The sequence below is a fragment of the Colius striatus genome, chromosome 10 (assembly GCF_028858725.1).
Source record: "Colius striatus isolate bColStr4 chromosome 10, bColStr4.1.hap1, whole genome shotgun sequence".
NCBI lineage: Eukaryota > Metazoa > Chordata > Aves > Coliiformes > Coliidae > Colius > Colius striatus.
Window position 1 is genome coordinate 18,641,220 of NC_084768.1, and position 27,072 is coordinate 18,668,291.

Sequence of the window (27,072 nt, forward strand, 5' to 3'; positions counted from 1 at the left end):
CCCAGGAGAAACCTCACCAGGAAGCAGTGCAACCCCCTGCTCAAATTAAACGTATCTACAAGTGTATAGAGGAGCAAGGAACTGGGTCAGCAGCAACCAAGCTGGACTCACACAAGTGCAGCCATGCAAGGGCCACCTCCTCCCAGACAGTCAGTCCAAAGAGCTGGGAGACAGACGGCCCTTTTGGAGCAGGGTGGGGGAAATAAAAGAGGGTTCCTGAGCTCCTGTGGCCGTGTGCTTGCCCAGCTGGTCTCTAACACCAAAACCTGACCTCCACTAAACAGCCTGTGGTGAGAATCTGCCCAGCCCGGCTCCTGGCCTATCTGCACCCAAAAACACAGCCAAAGGAGCTTTCTGGGGTTACTTACCTGAAAAGAAGCATAAGGGAGCCCAGGAAGCTGCGGAAGTTGTTGTGCCGGTTAATGTGGCTTTCCTCATCTAGTTTGATATTGCCAAAAACCTACAGGAGGGAGAAAAAGGGCTCAGCTTTTCAAGCAAGAGCTCAGTGGCTCGGGAAACAGTTGCTCTTTCACATTCACTCATGCAGGGACCAATCCTGCCCCAAGCCCATCACTCTCAGCACACTCGGCTCCCAAAGCAGCCGACATTAACCCTCTCAGTGCAATCTCCCCACAGAAACGCACACCAGGTCACAGCCAACGTGCCAAGGAGCTGGTGCTGAGCAGCCATACAGGAAGGAGACTCCCCTCTCCTCATCAGAGATTTGCAGTTCCTGGCAAAGGCTGCAAGAGGCCAAGCTGCCATGGAAACAGGAGCACAGAAGACCCGGGATCAACCGAGTCCACATCCATCCCTCTGCTGCGCCTCAGACACTGCACAGCACTCTGCCCCCAAGGTCCTGAGGTGCAGGGCTGAGCTGCATCACCCGAGTGGGTGCTGGGTCACAGTTCTGGAAACTCCCATGAGCTTTAGTGGGGAAATGGTCTGTGATGTAGGGTTTGGGCACAATGGGGCAAACAGGGTGAGGAAGGGCTCAGTGAGGGTGTGACAGACCAACTACTGACCTACCACAGCCAGCCAGACACCTGGGGATTATCATCCCCAGGGACAAAAGAGGAAATGAAGCCCCAAACAGGATGGGCCTAAAGAGACAATGAAGCCCCAAACATGGACTATATCCTAATACCGACCCACAGTCAAGACCAGGGTAGGATATAATGAAAGTTCATAAAGTGCCTCAAATAGGAAAAATGTGCTGTCATTACTGTTCAATATTTATTTCACTTTCTGTGAGCCTAAAAATACCCTCACTGCAGAGTATTTTTTTCCCTGTGCAGGTTTTTTGGAATGTGTAATTGTAGAATATTTTCTGCCTCCAGCTATTTTGCTCAAATAACACCCACAGACTTTACTGCTTGGGGATTTGTTCACAATGGTGTTAAAAAAAATAAAATAAATCAAATACTACCACACAGCAGGGAAAGAGGGTTGAGTCAGAGGCTGGCTGTTGAGCACGGAGAACACCTGGAGCCGGCGCTGAGGGCAGAGAGGCGCAAACCAGCCCCGGGACTCTTGGGGTGGGAAAGAGGGGGTGGAAGGGACTAAACAGCAGCATTGCCAAGCAGCCTGAGCAGGGGGGCCCACTGCCTCCCCCATATCTGCCTGGCAAAGGTGTTGGGTGCTGTGGCAGCTCGCTCATTGGGCAGCACCACATCCTGAGCGTTCGGCGTCAAAGACGCCTTGTCACATCTTCAGCGTGGGATTTAGTCATTGCAGAACCGAGCCAGCCCCGCGGCACGTGTCGAGCTCAGGGGTTTAGCTCACGTGCTTCTTATTTACCAGCTGGAGCCTGGAAAGCTCCCATCTTCCCATGCCCTGCAGAGCTCCCACCATCTGGGAGGTCATCACAGGTCCCTAAGCACAAGAATCCAAGCAGATCATCCCTTCAGAGAGGGACAAGGTGGATGGCAGGCTGCGGGAATCACAGCTGTGATCCAGCCCACAGGATGGGAAAGGCAGAAGGCTGCTCACCAGGTCCCTCAGGCATGGAATCAATGTCTGGGGCCTGCTAAGGAGTTGGAGGCAGGGTGTCATTTATAAAATTAAAGTGCCTGTGAAATGGAGAGGTGGCGATTTGCAAGTAGCTGCCACACAGGATGCCCAGCTGAGTCCCCAAGGCCACATCTCCATGGGTACAAGTAGGGAAGGCTGCTGTGGAGCTTGACTGAACAAGCTTGTGGCAGCTCCCCTGGGGTACGCAGCTCTCAAATAAGCTGTTCCACCCTCGGGATCTTCCCAGACAGGGTGACTGGGAAAAGCAACAACAGGCAGGCACAAAGCTGGCTGCTGTGCATAATGCTGAGGAGACGCTGGAGCAGCGTGTCAGAGGGATGGATGTGCACCAAGATGTCTGCACTCACCTGCATCCCAATGATGGCATAGATGAAGAAGAGCATGGCGATCAAGAGGCAGACGTAAGGAAGGGCCTGCAAGAGAAGCAAATGAGTCATCTCATTTAGCACAGGTCCAGCTCCAGAGGAGTACAAAAAGCACAGGAAGCAGGTAAGCTGTGCCGATCCATCTCTCCTAGAAGCCAAGGAGCCTTCAGCAACAGCCTGCAGTTGGGAGCAGCACCCCAGCACCGTGGCCTGGCAGGAGCACAAGGCACACGTGACATACCTTGAAGGACTGCACGAATGTCCAGAGCAGGATGCGGATGGTGTAGCCCTGGCGCAGCAGCTTGATGAGTCGAGCAGCCCGGAACAGCTTCAGGAAGCTCATGTTGAAGCTGCTGGTGTTGACCAGCTGGGAGGAGATGAGAGGGTCAGAGGGAGGCAGGAAGCCCCCACCCCACATGGGACATCCCACTGCTCCCAGCCCCTGCTTTACCTTGGTGTCTGTGAGGATGATCTCTGTAATGCTACCGATTACTGTGATGAAGTCAAAGATGTTCCAGGTGTCCCGGAAATAATTCTGCAAAAGGAAGGATAAAAGAGAGCATAGATTTGAGCTGGGGGATGGCAGGGCTGAAGGACACTGGGGCACGGGCCAAGGCTGCTCATGGACAACAGCAGCAGAGGTCTTGCCACCCATTTGTACGCAGCCACAGTCTGCAGCACTGCCCTGCATCTGAGGCAGTGACAGACCTGAGTGTGTCTGCAGTGAGCATCTTATCCTGGGAGACAACTCACGCATCCAACAAGCCACACTAGTGAATGGGAGCAGGAAAAGTAGCCACAGCCACTGGTCAAGCTCATCACATCAACCCTAAAAGCCAGGAGGCTGCTTTTTCCTCCTTGTGGGCACCCAGACCCACCTCTGCACCCACTGTTTGTGCAGCAGCTGGTGCAAGTCTGGACATGGTCTTGGCTGACACCACTGCAAGCAGGGAACTTGGCTAGAAACCCTCCTGCTACTGGACTCCATCCCCCAGTATGAGTTCAAAACAGGAAAGAAACTACAAAAGAGCAAATCAGAGAGTTGCTCATAAATGGCAAAGAGGAGCTGAAGGAAAAGCAATCTGTGCCTTCAGTACTTAAGGGAGCAGCAGAGGACCTGAGGACTGTAAATTAGGCAAGGAGGTCTCACTACTGGTCTGGTCTGGTGCAGCTGATACAGCACAAGGACCAGCAATGCACCAGCATCCTGTGGCTGTCAGAGGCAAGGGACCATAGCCACTAGCGTGGTTCCAGTAGCACGTGGCTTTAGCAGAGCAGCTGCACAGGGTGTACATGGTCCAGGCACCAAAGTGCCACAAAAGAAACTCAAAAAGTAAAGCAACGATATGGCTTTACCTCCCTCACTGACATCCAACAGTGTTTAACGAGACCCACAGGAGTGGTTCCAACTTAAAAGCAGCTCTTAGGCTGGGACCCAAAAGAAATAGCAACAACCTCGCATTATTAACACCTTCCCTCTGTGATCTGTGTGTTGCCAGCATCCAAATTAACACCCTTGTCAAGAACAGGAGCAGCCACTCACCAGGAAGCCAAAAGCGATGATCTTGAGGACGCACTCCAAGGAGAACACCATAGTGAACGCGATGTTCAGGTACTTCAGGGCCAGCTCATAGGTGTATGGAGCAGAGTAGTACTGACGGAAAGAGAGAGACACTGCTAGCCAGGAGAAGGGCCTGACAGCCTCCCAGCTGATGACTGCGCTATGGAAGACCTGCAGTGGTCCACGTTCTTTGCCCTGGGTGCCTCAAGACCATCTCTTCCTTCCCTTCTCCCCCCTTCTCCCAGAGGAGCTGCCACTCCTTCTAAGAAGGAAGCACAGAGTAAATCCAGATCCTTCTTTTTTTCCAGTAGTTAAGAGATCCAAATGATTTGGGTCATCTCATTTAGGGAAGTTCTTGCCTCTATTTTGGGGCATGTTGGTGTTTCAAGTGACTATCCTAAGTGAATATATATATGCTCAGACTCTGTCTCAAAGCACCTCCTAGAAACAACCACGACACTCTCCAGTCACATCCTGACCAACCCTCCTTGTCCCTGCTGCTCCAAGCAGGACAGGCTCACTCTGAAGGGCTCACCTTCATCATCAGCACCACGGTGTTCAAGGCTATCATTGCCATGATGGTATACTCGAAGGATGGGGAGACCACAAAGTGCCAGACCCGGTACTGGAAGGTGTGTCGGTTCTGGGGCATGTAACGTGTCAGGGGCTTGGCACTGATGGCAAAGTCAATACAGGCCCTCTGCAACAAAACAACATGCATCAGGCCCTGGCTGATGATAACATGAGGGATAGAGGCTGCCACACTTTTACATAGGCTGGACAGGGAGGTGGCTCACAGGTTTCTAACACGTTTTCAACATCTAGAGACCCCTAGGCTCCCATTCTGCAGAAAACTCATAAAAACAACCTCTTTCTCCCTCCTCAGACCATACCTCGTTCTTCTCCAGACTGCACTCCTCCATCATTTTGTCTCCTTGCTCTTGGAACGTAATGATGATGAGAGCCACAAAAATGTTGACAAAGAAGAAAGGGAAGACCACAAAATAGACAACATAAAAGATGGACATCTCCATGCGGTTGCTGCGGCTGGGCCCACGGTCCTCCTCCGTCACGTCCACCGAATGCTGCAGCACCCTGTGGGCAGAGGAGTGAAGGAAAGCAACCAGAGATATGCCCATCAGGGCTGCCACCACATGGCACTTGTCATGGGGCTCACTTTGGCCAGCTGTACACAGTTGTATCAATGATAAGACAATCCTCTGCCTTAATCTGCTTTACAAGGACAACCCTTCTAAGTGGTTGCAGCTTGTTTTAAAGTGTTTTACCTGTACCCCTGACAGAAAAAGTATTTTCCAGTGCTTCATATAGAAGGAAACTGCACAAGCTCACATGAGCATGAAGAGCTAGTCCTATAGTCATCTCCGAACTTGAGCTAAGATATACCTCAGGGTCATACAGGAGAAGGGATTATCCATCACTCAACCCCTGAGGAAGAAACTAACCCTAGCCATAGTCCCAGTCTCATATGTGGGCTAAAACTCTTTTGCCCTGATATAATTTCTTGTCCTTCCTCTCTGCCTCACTGCCAAACAATTTCTCTCAGCCTCACCTGGATGTAGCCAGTTACTAACCCAAGAACCCCAGTGGGGACATGCCCATTCTGCTTCAAGGGGAGTGGATGGAGCAGAATACTCACTGGGGCCAACCCTCGCCAGTGGAGACTGTGAAGAGGGTGAGCAAAGCCCAGATGATGTTGTCATAGTGAAACTCATGGCGCTTCCATTCCCGGCACTTCACTTCCATCTTGTTTTTCTCGTGGTCGACATAGTTCCCTCTGCAAGGTTGGGAGAGAATGGTGACCTGGTATTTTATGCTGCCAGACTATGAGACAGTGTTTTTAAACCCTGAGGAGGGCAGCAGGAGGGGTTTGAGGGAATCCTCTTCCTGCAAGGTGGAAGGAGAAACAGGGGAAGGCTAGATAACAATCGGGGGGCAGGAGAGAAGGGGAAAGCAAAAGGGAAGAGAGAAGGAAGAAAGAAACCTGGAGGAAAATACAGAGCTCTGCATCCCCTACCCCATGCAAGGATGCACAGCCCTGACAACAATAGAGACAGTCCACACCATCTACTCCAAGAGACTATGGCCAAAAGTGAGTCACGACCAAGGACTTAACTGGGAACCCAAAGATGACATTACCCAGCAACCCTGCCTTTGTCAGAAAGGTGTCAGCAGCATCCAACCTACTGAATGGGGCACCTACATGCAGTCCTTCTCCGTGTCCTTAGAGCTGTCCGTGCAGTAGAAAAACTTCCCCTTGAAGAGCTGGACGGCAATGACAGCAAAGATGAACATGAAGAGCTTGTAGACAATGAGGATGTTGAAAACATTCTTGAGGGAAGTCACCACGCAGTCAAAGACGGCCTGCAGGAGAAGGCATAGCTCACTTTGGGCAACCCACAGTCTTGGCAAAGGCCAGGACCAAAACCTTCCTCAAGACTATCATGTGGGAAGACGTTTCCCACTCCTGGGGTGAAAAGGAGAAAAGAAATGGGCCTTCACCTAGGCAAAGGGCTATTTTATCAGCAGGTTTAACACCTGGAGTGCCCCTCTGTACACACATGGACATGGAGCAGTCCCTGAGACAGAAGCAGGGATAGATATTTATGTTCTCCAGTGTTCTCTGCAACCAGGGCAGCAGATAAGGGACTGCCCAGGATGCGATTAGTATCACTCAGGACCAACAAGTAAACAGTCCTTTGTTTTCCATCATCCCAATAACAAGGCAGAGTGAATCCCTCTGCTTGCAATAGCAGCACCTCCCAAGCTGTGCTCTTAGCCTTGGTTCTCGTAGCACCTTAAGAAAGAAACAAATGTCCTTATCCACGCTTCCTGGTAAAGCCCTGACATGGTCTGAATCCATTCACTGACTGGGAAGAACAGCTGAGGTCAAAAGTCATGTGTCTGGGGTGCCATCCATCAGTCAAATAAAACTCAGAGCTTTCTCAGTCTCTTACTCCATTCTGGCTCCATACTCCATTGGCTAAAGCAGTGAAATCCATAATCCTATCTGTGCTTCTTAAATAATCCCTCTATAGAGATGGGGAATCCCCCCTCCAGTGATGGCACAGCACACAAAACCCCGAGTCATTTGCAAGCTGCTCTGGTGGGAAAGATAACGAACTTTGGAAAGAGATTTGAGCTTTCCCAAAGCCAGGGCAGCCTGTTTTATCAGGATTGCATCTGGGCTTTGCTGTCTTCCCTCCAGCCCCATTTTCCCCAACAGAGGAACAAACTCTGACACCTTGCAGAGATCCAGGTTTGCTTTCAATAACTCATGGCACTTCCAGATATGAAGCAGCCTGAAGGGTGTCGTGTTTGGAAACGGGGCTCCTAAAGCACAGCAAATGCTTTGAAAACTACTTGATCATTGCTCAGAATGCACGTGGTCCCTGCACCCACCAGTCCATGCTGGAGAACACAGAGGTGAGGCAGCAGATGGGCATCATTACCTTCAGCTTGGGCAGCCGCTTGATGGTTTTCAGGGGCCTCAAGACCCGTAGTACACGGAGAGACTTGATAGTCTTGATATCCCGGCCCTTGTTAGTCCTACCATGTTGGAGAGAGGCACACGTACCCAAAAATGAAACAGAGACACAATAACTTTGGGGCTGGATGCTCAGGGGGTTTTCAGCAGCTGCCCTCTCCCCTGTCCCCAAGCCAAGGGAGACACTCGACAAGTGCTTCCCTACTGCAGACACCTGCCATTTGCAGATGGGGCTTGCAAAAGGCCTCCACCATTGCAAATTGTTTTATACCTTGACTACTGGTTGCAAGAAATTCCTAACAGAACAAGGGAGATGCATTCAACGAGGGCTATGTCCTTCCTGGTTTAAACTTGGGATTCATGGTCCTTATGTTCACCAAGGGAAGCACCTGCTCTGGGCTTGGTCTCTTTGCACAGATGCTGTCTCTTAGGGCTTGCTGCCATGTTCCATCACTGCTACCCAACTTGGTCAGCTTAGTCTTCCATCTCACAACCACTCAGCCCTTTCTTCCCTTTCCCGATTGGGACTGCACTTGCCACATGTCAGCTGAGAGAGGCAGAGTTTACTATTAGGATTATTTAGAAAAGCAGCACTAAGACTCCTCATGAGCCTCATTTCTTGAATATGGTGACTAATCCCAATCACAATACAAGGGATTTTTTTTCTTGTCTTTTAACTAAAGCCCATTAATTGAATCTTAGACTGGAGCAGAGAGGCCATAGTGAAGGTGGCACAGTTTGTATCCACTCAAAACCATCAAGGAAAATACTTAGAACAAGATACTCCAGATGACACAGCTCCTTTGTGAGGGTTAATGCATCAGGGAGCACAACAATGGACTTAATCCTTCAGAAATGTAAACAAAACCACTGATAGTCCTCCCCAGGAGCACAGTCCAATAAATACATGGGAAGCAACTGTACAAACAGTCCCGGGACTCACTTTGAACCCCCTGTCTCTGGCTCTGCTCAGTGTCAGGACCTGGATAAACATCTGGGGCATCTGACTCGGGGCTGAGGTGAGGATTTGAAAGCAGCACTCAGCTGGTGTAAGCTGCCACCAAGAACAACTCAGTTTTGGCGGCTTATATCTGCTGAGGAGGGACCTCTTCAAAACTCAGGAAATCTCCTGTGGATTTGCTTGGAATTTAACACAGATCTGGGATATAGGACTGGATAATGCCTGGAGGAAAGCCCAGCCTTGCTGTATCTGTGGCCAAGGCTGAGCTCTCCCCAGCCTCCTGAGCTTGACACAAGCCACCTCTCATGGTCTTGGAAGATGTCTGAGCTGCAGGCTCTGCGGAGCTCCAGCACAGGCAAAGCCCCTGGCTGGGGTAGAGCCTTCAGCTCTGCAGTGGCCACCCCTGCTTCCCTGGGCATGCTTCACACCATCTCAGGGTACTGCACAGACACTGAGATCCACCCTGCTCCGAAGGCAAAGGATTGCAACACTGGCAAAGATAATTCCCCCTGCACTTTTTTTCCCCTGGAGCACAGCACCTTGATTGCACCCAAAGACAATGCAGGGGTATGCTAAGCAGCGTGTGCTGCTCTCCAGGAACGCTGCTGAGGGTCAGCAGAGCTGTTGGACAGACTGACACCCACCTGCACCCATCCCCCCAGTGCTCCCCAAACAGCATAGTTACCCCAACGCATTCCTGTCGGCGATTCATCCCGGCAGCCACCACACAGCCCCAGCAGAGAGAGGGAAAAAGAGAGGAGAGAGGAAAAAAGTGAGAATAGCATCAGGGGAACCGCATGGGAATGGCTGCAGCCTCTCAGGCCCATGCCTGGGTTGAAAGGCACAATGAGTAGACCACGTTGTGTCCTCCAGGATGGGACTTGTCTCTAAGGAGAGCCTCAAAGAGAGCCTTTGCCCTCCCTGCTGGAGGTTTTGGGAGGGGGATACATAGTGCAACCTCTGCTGCAAGAGAAACCCACAGAGAGCAGGACAGTGAGTGACAGTGGGCAGGTCAGTGAGTGACAGTGGGCAGGTCATCCGTGGCCAGGAGTTGGGGAGGGACCTTGAGGCTTGGTCCCAATCAGCCAAAGGCAGGTGCCTCCGAGAGAACCTACCTGCAAGGCCACAATAACTCCTATCCAAACAGGCTAACTCCACTAAACCACTTCCATCAAGAAATCCACTGTTTAAGAGCCCAAGCTGTAGCATGGGATCTCCTGCAACTCAGCAGGCCCCATGCTCAGACAAGCCAAGATGGTCTACAAAGTCCCTGGTTGGTTGTAACCAAACTTCTGCCCCTGCTTGAGCTGAGTCCTTGCCATGTGCACGCAGAGGGCTCAGCACTGAAGGCAAAGCCATTGAAAAAAAACATCTCATAGAAACCCTAAAAATAACCCCAGGCCCTGGCTGCACCTTAGCAAAGCGGAAGGTGTGTGGAAAGGTGAAGGTTTAACTCTGCAGTGCTTCTGGGGTGGGAAATCAGACCTCTGTCCTACCCAGCCTCACACCAAGTTGTTTTCTAGTATATAGGGATTCCTCTTGCTTCCAGACACAGGGGACAACAGGCGCAAGGAGAAGCTGCTTGGCAAAGAGGCATATTCGCTGGGTACCTCTGGGTGGAGAAACTCCTGCCCTTACTCACTAGGTAAGATGACAAAGGCTACACACTGACTACTCAAACCTTCCCACCAACCTTTCCTCCTTGGCAGCTCTGCAGAGCGGCTCCTTTGCACAACGCCTCCTCAGGATGCCACGGGAGGCCAAAGCAAGCAGGGTCTTTAGTTACGTATCTGGTTATTTCAGCTAATTTACTTTGCACCCTTTGGAGGCCTATGAGTTTATATCAGGCTTTTTATTTAGGCTGTGCCTGGACTGATGGATTTGCTCTGCATGTGGAGAGCCATAGATGAGCTGAGGCAATCTCTTGCTTGGGATATACAGGCTCTGAGGAGGCAGTGAACAAGCCACAACTGGAGGCTTATCCTTTAAGGGAGGTTCTCCTCCCGCTCTACTCTGCCCTGGTGAGGCCTCATCTGGAGTCCTGTGTCCAGTTCTGGGCTCTCCAGCCCAAGAGAGATGGAGAACTGCTGGAGAGAGTCCAGTGCAGGGCTACCAGGATGCTGAGGGGACTGGAGCATCTTCTTTATGAGGAAAGGCTGCAGGAACTGGGGCCGTTTAGCCTTGAGAAGAGAAGGCTGAGGAGGGACTTTATCAATGCTTATAAAATACCTAAAGGATGGGTGCTGAGAGGATGGGGACAGTCTTTTTCTGTACTGCCCAGTGACAGGACGAGGGGTAACGGACACAAGTTGGAACACAGGAAGTTCCACTTGAAGCCAATTCCACTTGTGTGGGTGAGGGAGCCCTGGCACAGGCTGCCCAGGGAGGGTGTGGAGTCTCCTTCTCTGGAGGTTTTCAAACCCACCTGGACACGTTCCTGTGTGATCTGATCGAGGGGAACCTGCTTTAACAGGGGGGTTGGACTGGATGATCTCTAGAGGTCCCCTCCAACCCCCAACATTCTGTGATTCTGTGAAAACAGCTACATGGGTGGCCACTTGCTTATTGATGATTCTCCTGTGGCACTGACAGACAGCAGATGATGGTGGCACCACTGGTGACAGAGACCTCCTGCTGCATCCATGGCTACTCAGGACCCTCACAGGAAAATCAAACTGCAAAGGGGAGGAAAAAGGGGCAGAAAACCCAAGTGGCACAGCATGATCCAGCAGTTCTTCAATCAGCAAGTGCTGGACCCGGTCACCAGCTGCTCTCAGACACATAATCGCTTTTTGCCCATCCAGCGCTTCAGAGGTGAGGAAGGGTAGAGAAAGGACAATCGCCTCCACCCCACCCCAGCCACCACATCAAAGACCTCACAGAAGGAGAAGAAAAGGAGATGGATTCAAACATCACTACCAGAGTTTTTCTCTCAAGACCAGGAGTGGGGAAGGGAAGTGGGTTGGGACATTTATAGCTGATGAACATCCTGCAGCTCCCTGGGCCGCAGTGGTGATGGGCTGCCAAGGGGAGAGGCAGGTGTTCTTATAAATGCTTTATAATGTATAAACCTATTGGAAATCACTGCAGTGCCTTTGTTCCCCTCACCCTCGAAGCCATGAGATCATCTCCATCAGCAGGAGCCACTGTCAGACGTGGGGGAGAGGGACAATCCTGCAGGTTTACATTATAAAGAGCCCTCATCCACAACACAAGCAACTCAGTATCTCCCCAGCTACGGCTACAAGAGTGAGCAGGAGAAACAGATGCTTGCTGCAAACGGAGGGAGAGATGCAAAGGCCTTCTCTGTGGGAGAGGGGTCAGTGCTGCAGCCGAGGGGGATGCCCACCCTTGAGAATTCAGCTGCCCCATGCCCAAAAGGATCTGTCTTTCCCTTGGGAGGCTGGATGGAGGTGGGCAGGTGGCAAGTGGGGCTGGAAGGGGCATAGGGGCTTCTCGACTGGAACGTAGGGAATCTCCACCCAGGAGTAGGCTGAGCCATCAACTTATGCTGCTTCTGCCATCAAAAAGTCTTGATGTGAGATGCATTGGAAGAAAAAGGCTTCCTTGACCTCCTAAAGCTCCTCAAAATGCCCAGCGCATCTTCAGGATGCTGATGCCCTTGAGTCCCCCCAGACATGCTCTGAGGACCTGCTCTGGCAGAGGAGGCAGGGATCAGCCAGACCCCAGAGATGCTTGATCCATTCCTTGTGGTGGCCTGGGTGGCCTCCCAGGGGCTCAGAGCAAGGTCCTCAGGCAGTGGATCTGCCTTGCACCCTTTGCCCATGCCAGGGTCTGCGGCTAGCCCCACCCCCATGCCGAGGGGCTGTTCACCCCTGTGCTGAGCCAGCTGAATTCTCCCGTGCTCTTCCCCAGGAGAGAGCAGCGGCTGAAAGCACCAGGCGAGGAAAGGGGTGAGGAGGGTGAGGAAGGCAAAAGCAACAAGCTGAGGAGGGTGTGAGAGCAAAGGGAAAGAGCTGGCACCCAGCTGAGAGGGGGGGTGAGATGAGAGGGATGGATTACGGGCTGTAATCCATCGAGCGACCTCAGGGCTCGGCGCCAGGCACCCCGAGAGCCTCGCACAGTACCTGAGCTGTGGACAAGGACAGGGCTCCAGTCTCTCACCAGCACTAACGCCATGGCCGCCAGTGTCAAAGGCACAAAGAGAGAACAACAGCGTGACAAACCCACAGCATCTCCTCTCTTCTCCCTCCTGAGGCACCGACAGGGCACCATGGCCCCAGGGACCAGCGGGTGCCCCTCCTCTGCTTCCTGGATGTCAGTACATCCCTCCCCAGGCTCGCACTGCAACACCTGCCTCAGCCGGTAGCACAGAGGAGGGCAGAGCAGCACAAAAGACATCCCTGGATGCTTCTTCCCAATGTGGCATGGGCATCACTGACACCAAGCCACTCTGTGGAAGAGGACTCACACGCATATGCCACAGCCTTGGTACCAGAGCCCAACTGCAAAGCAATGCTCAGCAAGAACACGCCACAGAGTAGGCATGCAGCACCCTGCCCTCGACGTGATGCTGCAGAGCATGTGGGCACAAGCCCCACTGGCTGCATCCCCATCCCAGCAGGGCTCCAGGGCAACAGTCACCCTTGGAGCAGGGGAAGAGCCACCAGCTGGGGGTACCATTTCCAGCACAAACTTGTTCAGAGGGCAGCTCCACTTGGCAGTCTGCTTCTTTTGCTGTGTCTGTGAGCCCTGGAATGTATAGCAGGTGTATAACTACAGCTCTGCTATCCTGAGGTCTTTTGCCCTCTCTAACAGCCTCTTCTGCCCTCCTTCAAGTCTACCTTCAATGTCAGCCTCTTCCTAACATCTCCAGCTTGCCTTGCCTTGCCTTCTGCCTGCTTGCTTATTTGATAAACAAGAACAACTACATCTCCGGAGCAGCCACACACTGCTCCCAGAAGCCATCCCAAAAACAGAGCAGAAGGGTGCAGAGAAAGAAAAAAACCAAACCCACATAATCAGGGTCTAGTAGCCATAACACAGAGTTGCATCCACCTCCCACCCTGGCCAAGGGAAGGCAAAGAGCTGACAACAGCCACTTACGCCAAGGCGAAAGCCACCAGCGCTCCCACCACCACAATGAAATCCAGGATGTTCCAGAGGTCTCGGAAGTAGGAGCCATCCTGCAGGATCAAGCCTTGATCAATCATCTGGATTGGAGAAAAGGTAAGGAAAACAGGCAGGGAGTGAACAGTTTGGCCACCAAGTGAAGGAAGCTGCAGGTAGGATATGCTGGGGACTGGCTGTAGCAGACCTGTCCCTGCACCCCAGGTATATATCAAGCAGCATCGCATTTTAGCAGCCCACAGACTGTCAAAAGCAGCATTGAGCATTTTCAACTCCCACCACTAAGAACCAGTGGTTTTAAAGTCTCCATCATCCAAGTTTAGGCTCACAACTGAAAAAATGAGTGATTTCCCACTTGCTCCAAGGATGCTGCAGGACATGGTTCCATCAGCACCACCAGTGTGCAAGGGCCCTTACCTTGATAACCATCTCGAAGGTAAAGACCCCGGTGAAGACGTAGTCAAAATACCTCAGGACCTGCAGAGAGAGAGGACACGGGTGCTCTGCAGCCACTGCCAAACAAACAGGCACACCAGCACCCACCCAGACCCTGATACCACCCCACATTGAGGATCGCCTGACCAAAGGGTTGGCTTCCTTTCCCCAAACCCAGCCTGTTGCCTAAGAGTTCAGGACAGCCATAAACTCAGCCTGTGTAGGCAGGAAACATTTCCCATGCATGGTGCAAACAACTCTGAAATCAGTCTGAGAGCCAGAACCATGCTCCCCCATACCAGTCCCCATGCACATCAACATCTCCCCATTTTAAGCTACTTTCCTATCAATGAGGTGCCCTGGTCTGCTCCCCAGGCTCTAAACACTGTGTGTGGGAGCCTGAGAGAGATTTCCAGGGTATCCTAAAGGAAGGTGATAGGGAAGAAGTCAGAGCCCATGGCACTGCCCCCGAGTGCTCTTATCTGTCCCCCAGATGTGCCCCACCACAGAAGCTAAAATCCCACAGGATCTCTGCCTGGGGGATGGGGAGAGCGGGGGAGGTTTGCAATCACTTTGTTGCGGTCGGAGTTGGTGAGGACGGGATCCTCGGCGGCGAGGGCGATGCTGCTGGCGGCGATCACCAGGAGGATGCACATCTCAAAGTAGCGCAGGTTGACAATGTAGTGACAAGCCCTCCGCACCCTGAGAGGAGATAGCCCATTCAGTCCCTGGCATGCCACACACACGGCCCCCCTGTCAAACCCAGCCAACATCCTCTGCTTCCAGGGCTGAAAAATGGGCAGTGATATCTGAAGAGCAAAACAAGGGAGCCAAAGAGTGAGTTGGGCTTGCTGACCTGTTTTAGCAGCTGAGGGAGCTGGAGGTGTTCAGCCTGGAGAAGAGGAGGCTGAGAGGAAACATCATCACTCTCTACAACTACACGACATGAGGTCAGGTGAGGTAGTGAGGTGAGCGTCAGTCTTTTCTCCCCAGTAATGAATGATAGGAGAAGAAATAGCCTCAAGTTTTACAAGGAGAGGTTTAGACTGGAGATTAGGAAGAACTTCTTCCCCAAGAGGGTTGTCAGCCCCTGTCCCAGGCTGCTCAGGGAGGTGGAGGAGCCCCAATCCTTGGAGACATTGCAAAGCCGTGTAGCTGAGGTGCTTAGAGCCATGGGTTATCGGTGGGCTTGGCAGGGTGAAGTGAGGTGTTGGACTTGATGATCTTAGAGGTCTTTTCCAATGGAAATGATTCTATGATTTCCTCAGCTCTTCCAGCAAATAGTCAGGGCTAGAATGGGGTATCTGTCCCCCAGACATCCCACAGCCAGCCTGAGAGAGACCCTGAGAAACGGGTGTTTTTGTTCCAGGCTGCTGGAGCTGGGCAAGAGCTACAGGGAAGCAGAAAACTGCAGAAAAATAACTACAGAATAAAAGTCGGAGCTAACAATCAGCCGTCAGGAGAGAAAGCCATGAGCATGGCTGGCACAGAGGGACAATGCCTGGGAAACACCATAGCTGGCTATGCAGCCTCTTTGGGACCTACTCAGCCCCTTTTCCAAGGAGATCCCCTGTTTTCAGCAACATTAAGAGGTCCTTCCCCTTGCAGCCCTCCCCAGCCCTACACTTCTACAGCCCAAAAAATGTCTCACGGGTTGGTGGTGCTGAAGATGAACATAGAGCTGTGTGGCACCATCGCTTTGCCCGTCTCACTTTTCTCCTTCTTCCGCTTCTTCTTCTCCAGCTCCTCTTCATCCTCTTTGGTCTCGGCCTCCTTTAAGGGGCTGGCTTCACCATCTGTCTTGTTGCTAACTGCAGGAAAGTGAGAGCCTTTGCCCAGCCTTGCCCCCACATCACCCTGGGCCATCCCTGTTACCCCAGGGCACATGCAATTCCCCTGCTTTCTGCTTTGCATCCCTGTGTCGTTATGGGGATACGAATTGGAAGGGAAGAAAAGAGACGAGCTGCCAGAATGAAGCAGATGAAAGGGGTTTTAACAAAACCAGCTTACTCGGTGCTGTTTAATTAATGACAGCATTTAAAACAGCTCACCTTGACAGCAAGGATGCTGTTAACGGGTTGGAGCAGCAGCAAGCTGGGCAGAGGCTATGGGTGGGTTAGGAAAAACAGGGGATGCGAGTGTTGTGTTAGGAAAAAGAGGGGATGTGAGTATTTGGCTCAGGAAGAGAGGAAGGGGGAAGGAGGAATCATGTGAACAGGTAGGTCAGAAGGAGGTGAGGAAGGGAGATGCTCCCCAGGGAACAGTGGCATATTGGTGTTGCATTTGGGCTCCCCTGCAAAACCAGGGTGCTGGAGTGAGGTGCTGCAAGGAGCAGCAAGGAAAGCCCCCTGCAGTTGACAGTTACCAATAGGAAAAGTCATGCAAGTGGTTTTTGATCCCTGCAGAGTCCCCAAGGGCTGGGACAGGGGCTCAGGAAAGAGAGATGGGTCCTCACTCTGTACCACAGTGGAGTCGTGGACATCGATCATGATGGCGGTGCTCTCCGTGGCCTTCTCAGTGTTAGGGGTGACGGAGGAGAGGTCGGGCTCGCTCCGGCTGACCGTGTGGCTGCTCTCCAGCAGCGCCTGCTCGCTGGTGTCCAGGCTGCTGCAGTCCTGCTCTGTCAGGCTGCCCCGAGTTGGCTCAGGTGCTGCTTGTGAGTGGGTCCCCTCTTCATTGGTCCCCACCAGCTCAGCATCACCGAGAGGGACCCCATTTGTCCTGCATGAGGGATGTGGGAGAAAAAGAGGTGCAAGATGATAAGGGGAGAGGGCAACGAGCTGCGGGAACTGCAAGACGTTCTCCCTGGGTACCAACCTGATAGGCTCTCCGCCCGCCTCTGGCTCGCCCTGGATCAGCGCCTCCGCTGCAGCCATGTCCCCTTGGCGTTCACCATCCTGTGCACCCTCCATGGGGCTGGCCTCCTCCAGACCCATCTCCTGGCTGGCCGAGCGGCTCCCCAGGGTGCTGCCCGGCTCCTTCCCCTCCATGCGGGCTCTGCGGTGCCGGCTGCGCCGCTGGCTTTGCCTCATCCTGGCCCTATCCTCAACGCCACCTCCCGTCCCATCCTGTTCGCCTGGCTCACAGTTCCCATAACACACTTTCTGGTGCCACAGCTCCTTGTCCTGCTTGGCCCGTGGTGACGGGCTCCTCTTGTCCTCAGCAGCGCTGGAGTTGGCTCCTGGGGCTGGCTGCTCGGGGCCCTCGGCCGGCGGCCGCTCACCTTTGCCGCCCTGCTCCTCGGCACATTTATCCAGGGTGACACCATCGCCTGGTTTCTTCCTGCGGAAGATGCTGGCATGGGGGTTGATGAGGGGAGGCTCGTCCTTGTTGATGGCCTCCTGGCTGGACATCTGCATGTGCCGGCGCAGCTGGCTGGTGCGCTGCTCCCATACTGACATGTGGTGTCGACGACGACGCTCCCGCCTGCAGCGGGGGACAGGGACAAGTCAGCATCCCACCTGCCCCCCATCCCGGTGAACAAACTGTTCCCTGGATTTAATGTAGGAATCCCAGGGAGAAGGATATACCATCCCTAGGGCTAAGGGCTGGGCTCCTGCTTCAACCCCAGTCCTCCAGCATCCTTCTGGTGCCAGCAGAGGCTGGAAAAGGGTCTGAGACTGTATTAATCCTTCAGAAAGGCATCAGGCTGATGCAGAACCAGCCCCTGCATCCTCACAACTGAAGCTTCCAGGCAGCATGCCAAGCATGTTGGGAGCAGCCAGCACTTTGGCTTGTCCTGTCCTAGCCAGGGGATGACCACCTTCCTCTTGTGTGATTGCCTGGGGACACCTTCCTAAATCTGGGCAATGCCCTCTTTCTGCAGCCAAGGATCCCTCCTTGCACTGGGGGAGTCCCTGCATCACCAGCTCCTTGCAGCCAGGCTCATTGTTGGGGTAGTGCTGCTCTAACAGTACAAATGATAGCGCAGGGGACTCTGACACAAGAGCCAGCTTGCTGAGGGAGGGATGTGGGACAAAAAGAGGTGCAAGAAGGTAAAGGGAGAGGACAAGAAGCTGTAGGAACTGTAAGATGCCCTCTGTGGGTACCAACCTGATGGTCTCCCAATGTGATGAGGACAGTGATTCCCTGATTGGGAAGAGATAACAGGTACAAGACCTGTCTTTCTCAGTAAGAGACAGCCCTCAAAAATGTTTGCAACAGAGATTGTCACTGGGCACAGGAGGTCCTTCCCCTCCCTGTGCTCGGCTGCACTCAGCTGGGACAGCCTCTCCCCCTGCCCACTCTGGGTAGGACATCTGCCCCAACACTTGGGGAGCAGCAGGGGAAGGAGCCCTGTTGGGCTTCTCTCTCTTTCTACAGGTGTACCCTGGGGAGGACTGAAACCTTTGTGGTACTGTAAACCCACAACACAACCACCCTGGAGAAGACCGACGTGCCCTTCCCAACAAACAGACACACCGCCAAGCACACACATGTACGTACAGGGCTCAGCTCTGGGCACACACATGCACACACAGGGCTCAGCCCTGGGCATACACGTGTACACACAGTGCTCAGCCCTGGGCACACACGTGTACACACAGGGCTCACCCCATGGGCACACACGTGTACACACAGTGCTCAGCCCTGGGCACACACGTGTACACACAGGGCTCAGCCCATGGGCACACACGTGTACACACAGTGCTCAGCCCTGGGCACACACGTGTACACACAGGGCTCAGCCCATGGGCACACACGTGTACGCACAGGGCTCAGCCCTGGGCACACACGTGTACGCACAGGGCTCAGCCCATGGGCACACACATGTACACACAGGGCTCACCCCATGGGCACACACATGTACACACAGTGCTCAGCCCTGGGCACACACGTGTACACACAGGGCTCACCCCATGGGCACACACGTGTACACACAGTGCTCAGCCCTGGGCACACACGTGTACACACAGGGCTCAGCCCTGGGCACACACATGTACACACAGTGCTCAGCCCTGGGCACACACGTGTACACACAGGGCTCACCCCATGGGCACACACGTGTACACACAGTGCTCAGCCCTGGGCACACACGTGTACACACAGGGCTCAGCCCATGGGCACACACGTGTACACACAGTGCTCAGCCCTGGGCACACACGTGTACACACAGGGCTCACCCCATGGGCACACAGGTGTACACACAGTGCTCACCCCATGGGCACACACATGTACACACAGTGCTCAGCCCATGGGCGCACACATGTACACACAGGGTTCAGCCCTGGGCACACAGGTGTACACACAGTGCTCACCCCATGGGCACACACGTGTACACACAGTGCTCAGCCCTGGGCACACACGTGTACACACAGGGCTCAGCCCATGGGGACACATGTGTACACACAGTGCTCACCCCATGAGCACACACGTGTACACACAGGGCTCAGCCCTGGGCACACACGTGTACACACAGTGCTCAGCCCATGGGCGCACACATGTACACACAGGGCCCAGCCCTGGGCACACACGTGTACACACAGTGCTCAGCCCATGGGCACACACGTGTACACACAGGGTTCAGCCCTGGGCACACACGTGTACACACAGGGCTCAGCCCTGGGCACACACGTGTACACACAGGGCTCAGCCCTGGCCACACACGTGTACACACAGGGCCCAGCCCATGGGCACACACATGTACACACAGTGCTCAGCCCTGGGCACACACGTGTACACACAGGGCCCAGCCCATGGGCACACACATGTACACACAGTGCTCAGCCCATGGGCGCACACATGTACACACAGGGCCCAGCCCTGGGCACACACGTGTACACACAGTGCTCAGCCCATGGACACACACGTGTACACACAGGGCTCAGCCCTGGGCACACACGTGTACACACAGGGCTCAGCCCTGGGCACACATGTGTACACACAGGGCTCAGCCCTGGGCACACACGTGTACACACAGGGCCCAGCTCTGGGCACCCAGTGATACACACACACAGCGCACAGGCACTCACGGAGGGGGTTAAGGCACACACAACAGCACGAGGGCACGCACAAACCCACCCCATACACACACAGAGGAGTGCCAAGGGTCACACTGAGTACAGGCACCAGCACACGACCCCCCAGCCCGCTGGGGAGGCCGGAGGGGAGGGTGCGGGCCTAGGCCCCGGTCTCGTGGACGCACAGAAAGCACAGGAGCCACAGACGACACGCGCCCCCGCGGCCCACATACAGGTGGCTGCTGCGCGGCTCCCACATCGACATGTGGTGTCTCCTTCGCCTGTCTCTTCTGGGAAGGAAAAACAAACGGGTTCAATTCCCCCCTTCACCCCTTCTTCCATTGGTGTGGGTGACACAGAGAGGTGTCCCCCCGGCCCTCCCTGCCCCAGGCAGCCAGCATCTCTTTGTCTATCAGCCACTGATCGCTGGGATCATGTAATCACAGAACGGTGGGGGCTGGAAGGGAGCTCATCCAGCCCAACCCCTTGCTAAAGCAGGTTCCCCTTGATCAGGTCACACAGGAACATGTCCAGGGGGGGTTGGAAACCCCCAGAGAAGGAGCCTCCACACTCTCCCTGGGCAGCCAGTGCCAGGGCTCCCTCACACACACAGCAAAGATGTTCTTCCCTGCATTCAAGTAGAACTTTATGTGTTCCAGCTTATGTCTGTTACTTTTACTCCTATCACTAGACACTGCAGAAAAAAGTGTTGCCCCATTCTTTTGACACACACCCTTTAGGTACTTATAAGTGTTGATGAAGTCAAACGAATGCCAGAGTGCAGCAGCCAGCAGTGAACACTTGGCACGTACACGCTTGCACACCAACCTGTGCTCACACTCACACACTGCAATCCATTCCAGGTGGGCATTTCACCTGTCAGCCAGCTGTGAGGCAGTGGTGCTGAGAGAGTGGTTCAGGCTGCAGCTTGGGTATGTCCTTGGATCTCTAACAGCTCTTTCAAACCGCTCCAGATTCACTTCTCCCAAGTAACACACAGTGATTCAGAAGAGGAAGCCCCAAGGTGCTCAGAGTGATCACTGTGGATAGGTTTATGCTGCCCTGAGACCACAGAGGGGAGCATGAAGCTTCCCAGAAAAAGCAAGGCAGAAGCCCTGGGATGAGACGGCACAGAGCCCCTGTTACCTGAGCAGCCTTGAAACAGCGGAGCTTAACAGGGCTGTCAGTGCCCTTCACCCCCACCGGCTTCAGGCAGCTGGGGAGATTCAAGGCTTTATCCTTTGTAACAGCACAGACAAGATTCAGACAGGCACAGCTCCAAGCAAACAGAGCCATGAGCATATGGAAGGGTGTGTGCGAAGATGTATAGGTTTTGCTTTTTGCCAGCACTGAGTGCGTGTGTGTGTGTGCAGGACATCAAGCACATCTACTCCAGTCCCACAGGAGCAAGCGTCTGCGCGCATGCTGAGCTCAAGTGGGGGAGATGGGGCACATCTCGCTGCCACCTCCCCCCACACCCTCAGTCCCACTGGCGACAGCCTCCCCACGGCCACCTGTGTGGGAGCAGCCCGGTGCCACGCTCCGTGGCTCCAAGGCAGCAAGCGGCCGAGCCTTCAGACGCACCGTCGCATGACAGCATCCGCACGCGTCCATCTGCCCACCCACTCTGCAAACGGCCCCGAGCCATCTGCACCCACGGGCGCCCGTGTACGCACACAATAGCCCGCCCAGCCCTGCAGCTGCCCACGCCACGCTCGCCAAGTGGGAATACTCATCCCTTCTCGCCGTGCCGCCGGACCTCTCTGCAGGCAGCAATGCCTGCATCAAAGCTGCCCGCGCTGGGTACCCACAGAGGAACGAAGCCATCTGTGTCTGTGCACACCTAAACACACAGCCTAGCTCAGCTCTGAGTTGCCAACAGCCCTTCAGGACCAACTCTGCTTTGCCTCGTCCCTTGCTCTGATGTCCCGCTGTCACACATCAGTGGAGCTCCACAGCACCGCCTTCCCTTCCCTGCCCCTGATACTATCTGCAGGAGGAGCTGAAAAGATGATCTGTGAATATCAATATCTCCCATTTCCATGTCACTAGAACAACACAAAACAGAGTAATCTATTTACCTTAACAGCTATAACTGACAATGGCTAGAAAACTCTAGCAGGGATGGGCAGAGTGGGCAAATCCTTCACTGCCCTAACACATTCCCTTTCCCTTTTCCTTTCCCCAGTCTGCCCTTTCTCCAACCCCTTCCACACTCTAAATCCACTTTGTCCAACATGTTCCCACGAGTAGACAGACATGGTCATGACACATCAGACTGTCATCTGTCCTGTAAACCCCTCTAGTATTTGGCCAGGCAGGTTTTGATCCCATCACCCCCAAAGCAGGATGATATCTGCAGCAGGCTGGGAGACCAGGCAAGGCTTACAAGTACCCCCAGCTCCTGCTGCCCCTAAAATCATGGCTGATGCACACGGGATAGGGAAGCATCACATCCCACCGCTGCCAAAGCAGAGAGGGGGCCATTCCCAACACTGCCTCTGATCCCCTCCAGGTCAGCCCTCGCCTGAAGACAGCGGTTTCTCACAGTGAATCTGCAAGAGATTCTGCTGTGTACAGGCTTGGCTGGGTTTCAAAGCACAACGAGACCTAAAAAATCCCTGGGAAGAGATTCTATGAAAAAAAAAAAAAAGGGAAAAAGCCCACCCCTAAATTCCTTTCAGCAGTACTGAAATGTACTGTTTTGGGAAACAAATCAAAACGCCTCGTTCCAATGTTGACTTTGAAAGTTTTATGTGATTTAGAGCATATGACACCACAAAATAAAGGGGGAAAAAAAGGCATCAAGGAAGGAAAAAACCCAGAATTTTCTTCTGCTGAAAGGCAGAGAATAAGGCTCCTTAACACCATACCAGGCCTTTATCTGGTTTGGGGCTTTTTTGTCTTGCCCAAATCAAATTTCCACACGGCCAAACCTGCTCAATCTCTCATAACTGTGTTCACTACCAGGGAAGGAGCCCAGGGGAGATTTTTGACACTGCTGCTCCCTTCTCCCCCAGCCCTAGCTCTCTGGCAGCTCTGCCATGAAGAAACGCTGCCCAGGAACAAATATCATCCCTCCTCAAGAAAATCTTGAGATACTTTCCTCCTCCCCAGCCTCCTTCCCCAGCCCTAGCAGCAGCCCTGAGCGTTGGAGCTGTGCATTTCAGGGTATAAAGTGTCTTTTAGCAGATTTCTGCTGTGCCCAAGCACCAAGACAGTTGCTTGGGGCAGGAGTAGGCAACCCCAAGACCTGAGGGTCAACCTGAGGGATCACCTGGTTCCTGCTCCAACACCTCTCCGAAGGCATTGCTGCTCACAAGGGGCACATTCCTAGATCTCCATCCATCCTCAGGAAGACACACAGAGAGGGAATCACTCCACACAGAGACCCATTTTCCTCGCAGCAGCCGCATAACTAGCCATGCCAGGCTCTGCTTCAGCTCTCCACCCTGCTGAGAAGCCTGGCTGGGCTCGAGGGGGACCGGTGTAGCAGGGTGAGGGGTCACTCACTCGATAGCAGGCATGTTTGGGGCAGACATGGGGCTGACTTCTTTGGCTTTCTGAAGGGCATGCTTCTGGTTAAAGGCCTCCTCTTCCTCCTGCTCATCCTGCAGAGGAAAGAGGGAAGCTGCTTAGCGGGACGCCGGGGCTTTGACGGAAGGTGCAGCCATCGGAGGCAGCAAGGGATGCACAGGGCTACCTTAGAAGCCAAGGTGTGCAGGGGGAAAGGGGAGCAGACATTTGTATTTCCAGAGACAGGCTTTGTTTTATTATGGAGATGCAACTTCCCCATTACATCTTACTGAAGGCACCAGTGCTACTGAAATAAGTGTTCCCAGCCCACTCCAGCCAAGAGCCGGGCTGTGCACACTAGAATAGCCCCAGACAGCATAGATCAGCTCAGCCCTCCCTTTTTCACAGCCACAGGGGCGAGACAGGCATCCCCACAATGGAGTGGGAGGCAAGGCATCCATGAATGACCCCAGCAGAGACTGTATTGCTTTAATGAGTATGGTTGTGTCTCCAGAGCAAAAAATGTCATTAGAAGTCATTAGAATGCATTGAGTCTTTTCAAAAACTCAGTGCTCTCTTAATTGATGCTGCCGGTATGCTGCAGGGCTCTCCCACCCCTCACACCCCAGCAGGAGCTGCAGCCCCTGGAAGTGCCACCTGCACCCGCTGCAGGAGGACAGGCCCCACACACACCCCTCAGGCAAGCGAGCACCATGCCCCATTTCCTTTGCTGCTCACGGGTCAGATTTACACCAGCATGAAAACCCCAAGGATCTGAGTAATAGGCATGGGCTCTGCAAAAAATAAACCCCAGGCACCACAGGATCGCTGGTTCCCTCCAAAGAGCAGCAATGACCCTTGCAGCTCTCACCCACTCACTGTTATCCAGATGGTGCCCCAACATTTTAACATTCCCCAAACATTTCCCATCGTGGTCTTAAAAACAAGCTAAGCCCAATAACCTTTTCAAGAACCATCCCAAATTGCACCCTAAATCACGTCTGCTGCCCTGTGGGCAGACGGAAAATGAACACTGCCACCACTGGAAAGCACTTCCCACTCTCCATCTCCAGATCCTTGGGCAAATAACCATTCCCGCAGCAGACCCCATCAGAGAGATGAGGGTTATCTCTATCTGACCAGAGGCAAACGAATCTGGGGAGCTTAAATAGAGAAGCAGTTAAGCCACACTTAATGGGAAGTGTGGGTGTTTCTGGAGAGACACGAGACTGGGAGGCTTAAGCACTTTCCTGAATCAAAGTCTGTCTGGCTTTGCCCGGTGTTAGAGGTTTGTGCTTCAGGGCAGCACCCTGCATCTCCTCCTGGAGGAAGGGTCCCCATTTCCCATGTGACCCAACCTCTTTTTCAAGGCAGGCTGAGGTAAGAGACCAGCTCCAAAGTAACAGGCAGTGCCTTTCCTGCTGGCCCAGTCCTTCACTATCTTCACACCAGCAAGAGAAGAAAGTAACCAGAACATACCTTGGTGAGCTCCTGAGCGTTGGCCAGGTTATCCACCGCAATGGCCAAGAACACGTTGAGCAGAGTATCTGTGAGCAGCTAAGGATGCACAAGGCACATATTAAGGACATGGGTGTCTGCAGCCACCGAGGGAAGGTGGCCCTGATGGTTCCTCACCACCCCAGTGAGGAGTAGCCGAAGGGACAAACTCCTCACCCATCCCATACATATAGCCCTCAAAACATCTCCAGACAGCTCCTTCTTTGTGTTTGGGATATCAGGGCTGCCGTGTGTGTTATGGGACACCTTCAGCTGGGAGAGGAGGAGCAGTGGGTACAGAGGGGAGGTGAGAGGGGTTGTACCTCCAGAGAGGGAGGTGAGACAGGTTTGTCTCCACTAAAGTACAGCAGCCAGGTGGATACAGTTTCCAAACAAGGTGAGGACGATGAAGTAGATGGAGGACCACATGCCTGAGCGAACACCTCCCTGGGACCGGATGCCATTGTACATCACCTCGTTCCAGTCCTCACCAGTCAGGATCTGCAGGAAAGCAAGCTCTGGCACCAACACCTTCTCATCACCCAGACAACCCCCTCAACTACCCCACCAATGCACAGGAGCTGAATACAGATACTCTGTGCCATGGAGAACTTGGCTCTACAGCACTCAAGGGAGACGATGTTTGATGCTGCTAAGGGTTTGGATCTTCTCAAAAGAGTTTTGAAACTCTTCCACTTTGTGTAACAGAGTTGAAAGAGTTTCCATCTCTTGCCATCCGCTTTGTTATGTGGGGTGAAGTGAGTTGTATCCTAACAGTTTATGTAGAAAAACTCATTTGGTTTAAAGAGCTCCTTTCAGTCAGAGGGAAGAGAGCAGAGAGTCCCAAAACCCTTTGGTTGTGTCCCCCTGTAGCTCAGCTCCTACCTGGAACACGGTCATGATGGCTGCAGGGAAAGTGTCAAAATTGGCTGACGGCGTCCCATCAATGAAGTTAAACCTGGAATTGGAACCAGGAGAACACAAATGGGCTGGAGTACCCTGCTACCAGCTCTCCTATGCTTAGGAGGTCCTTTCCTCACTGTTAGCAGCAGGCTAAGGGGCAAGGCTACACTCTGCCTAAGCACCCAACAGGGCTTTAACATCAAGAAAGTCCATTTCCCCACACTTTAAACAACCTACCTGCCTCCAAACAGCTGCATTCCCAGCAGGGCAAAGACTACAATGAAGAGAAAGAGGAGGAAGAGCAGGCTGATAATAGATTTCATGGAGCTCATCAGCGAGACCACCAAATTCCTCAGGGATGCCCAGTACCTAGAAAATAGAAATGGTGCTGGAACGGTCCCTCTTGAGGACAGCAGGAGTGACTGGATCTGTGGCACAGCTGGAGATGAAGGGTGGCAGGGTGGGTGGCACAGATGGCTGGTACATACTTGGTTATTTTAAATATTCGCAGGAGACGAAGGGCTCGTAGGACACTGATCCCAAAAGAGGTTCCTGGCCTGAAGATAGCCCAAACCACTTCAAAGATGCTTCCCACCGTGACCTGAGAAGCAGACATAGCCAGGAGTCAAAGACAGGCTCAGGATGGATTGTGGTAGGAAATCTTCCCATGTCTGAAGACGAAGCATCTGCCACCTCGCCCAAGACCTAGTGTCTCGGTCTGGCACGGTCTGTCCTGGCAGAAAAGGTTCTTCTGTCCATTGTGATGGCCATTCCATTCTTCTCCCCATCGGTGCCTTGTTCTGCAAACACCTACCAAACATCCCCTCACCTGCCCACAGCATCTGTGGGGCCACTTACCCCACAGTCGAAGCAGTTGAAGGAAGAATGGAAGTAAAGGCGTGGCCCCATCCCATACATCTTCAAGGACATCTCCAGGAGGAAGAGCCCAAGAAACAGGAACTCTGCATAGTCTGAATGAGAAAAGCCAGACGTGTTACCCTCAGGGTGCCAAGCTGTGAAGAGCATCCTCCATCCACTCGTAGCCCACACAGCACATGGCAGAGATGGGACAAGTCACTGCTTCCCTCAGCTCTCTCCAGTCAGGATGTGGAGTGAGAGAAGCTTGTCTGCGAGGGCCCAAATTGTGTACAACGGAACACCAACCCCACAGGTGAATCTTTCAAGGTAGCTGCATCAGTGTCTGAGGGGTTTGAGAAGACCAGAGATGGCAGGCATGGAGCAGA

At 53.4% G+C, this 27,072-nt stretch overlaps 1 protein-coding gene across 3 annotated transcripts in view; it reads right to left on the minus strand.

Annotated features, from left to right (window-relative positions):
• The window catches only part of CACNA1E (calcium voltage-gated channel subunit alpha1 E), a 100,351-nt gene that overhangs the window by 17,607 nt on the left and 55,672 nt on the right, over window positions 1-27,072 (minus strand). For 2 of the 3 annotated variants that reach the window (XM_062004115.1, XM_062004114.1), the window contains exons 12-36: window positions 26,687-26,799; window positions 26,317-26,429; window positions 26,066-26,197; window positions 25,811-25,883; window positions 25,309-25,426; window positions 24,908-24,975; window positions 23,426-23,523; window positions 20,146-20,202; window positions 16,678-17,378; window positions 16,408-16,602; window positions 15,604-15,763; window positions 14,525-14,654; window positions 13,935-13,994; window positions 13,494-13,600; window positions 9,112-9,123; window positions 7,431-7,527; window positions 6,182-6,342; window positions 5,618-5,755; window positions 4,854-5,055; window positions 4,496-4,660; window positions 3,943-4,053; window positions 2,851-2,934; window positions 2,641-2,766; window positions 2,382-2,447; window positions 369-460 (exon numbers count right to left, since the gene is read on the minus strand). In XM_062004115.1, the coding sequence (XP_061860099.1) occupies window positions 369-460; window positions 2,382-2,447; window positions 2,641-2,766; window positions 2,851-2,934; window positions 3,943-4,053; window positions 4,496-4,660; window positions 4,854-5,055; window positions 5,618-5,755; window positions 6,182-6,342; window positions 7,431-7,527; window positions 9,112-9,123; window positions 13,494-13,600; window positions 13,935-13,994; window positions 14,525-14,654; window positions 15,604-15,763; window positions 16,408-16,602; window positions 16,678-17,378; window positions 20,146-20,202; window positions 23,426-23,523; window positions 24,908-24,975; window positions 25,309-25,426; window positions 25,811-25,883; window positions 26,066-26,197; window positions 26,317-26,429; window positions 26,687-26,799 (3,379 nt within the window). The remainder of the gene's footprint in view (window positions 1-368; window positions 461-2,381; window positions 2,448-2,640; window positions 2,767-2,850; window positions 2,935-3,942; window positions 4,054-4,495; window positions 4,661-4,853; window positions 5,056-5,617; window positions 5,756-6,181; window positions 6,343-7,430; window positions 7,528-9,111; window positions 9,124-13,493; window positions 13,601-13,934; window positions 13,995-14,524; window positions 14,655-15,603; window positions 15,764-16,407; window positions 16,603-16,677; window positions 17,379-20,145; window positions 20,203-23,425; window positions 23,524-24,907; window positions 24,976-25,308; window positions 25,427-25,810; window positions 25,884-26,065; window positions 26,198-26,316; window positions 26,430-26,686; window positions 26,800-27,072) is intronic. The other variant, XM_062004117.1, reaches the window with a different exon arrangement.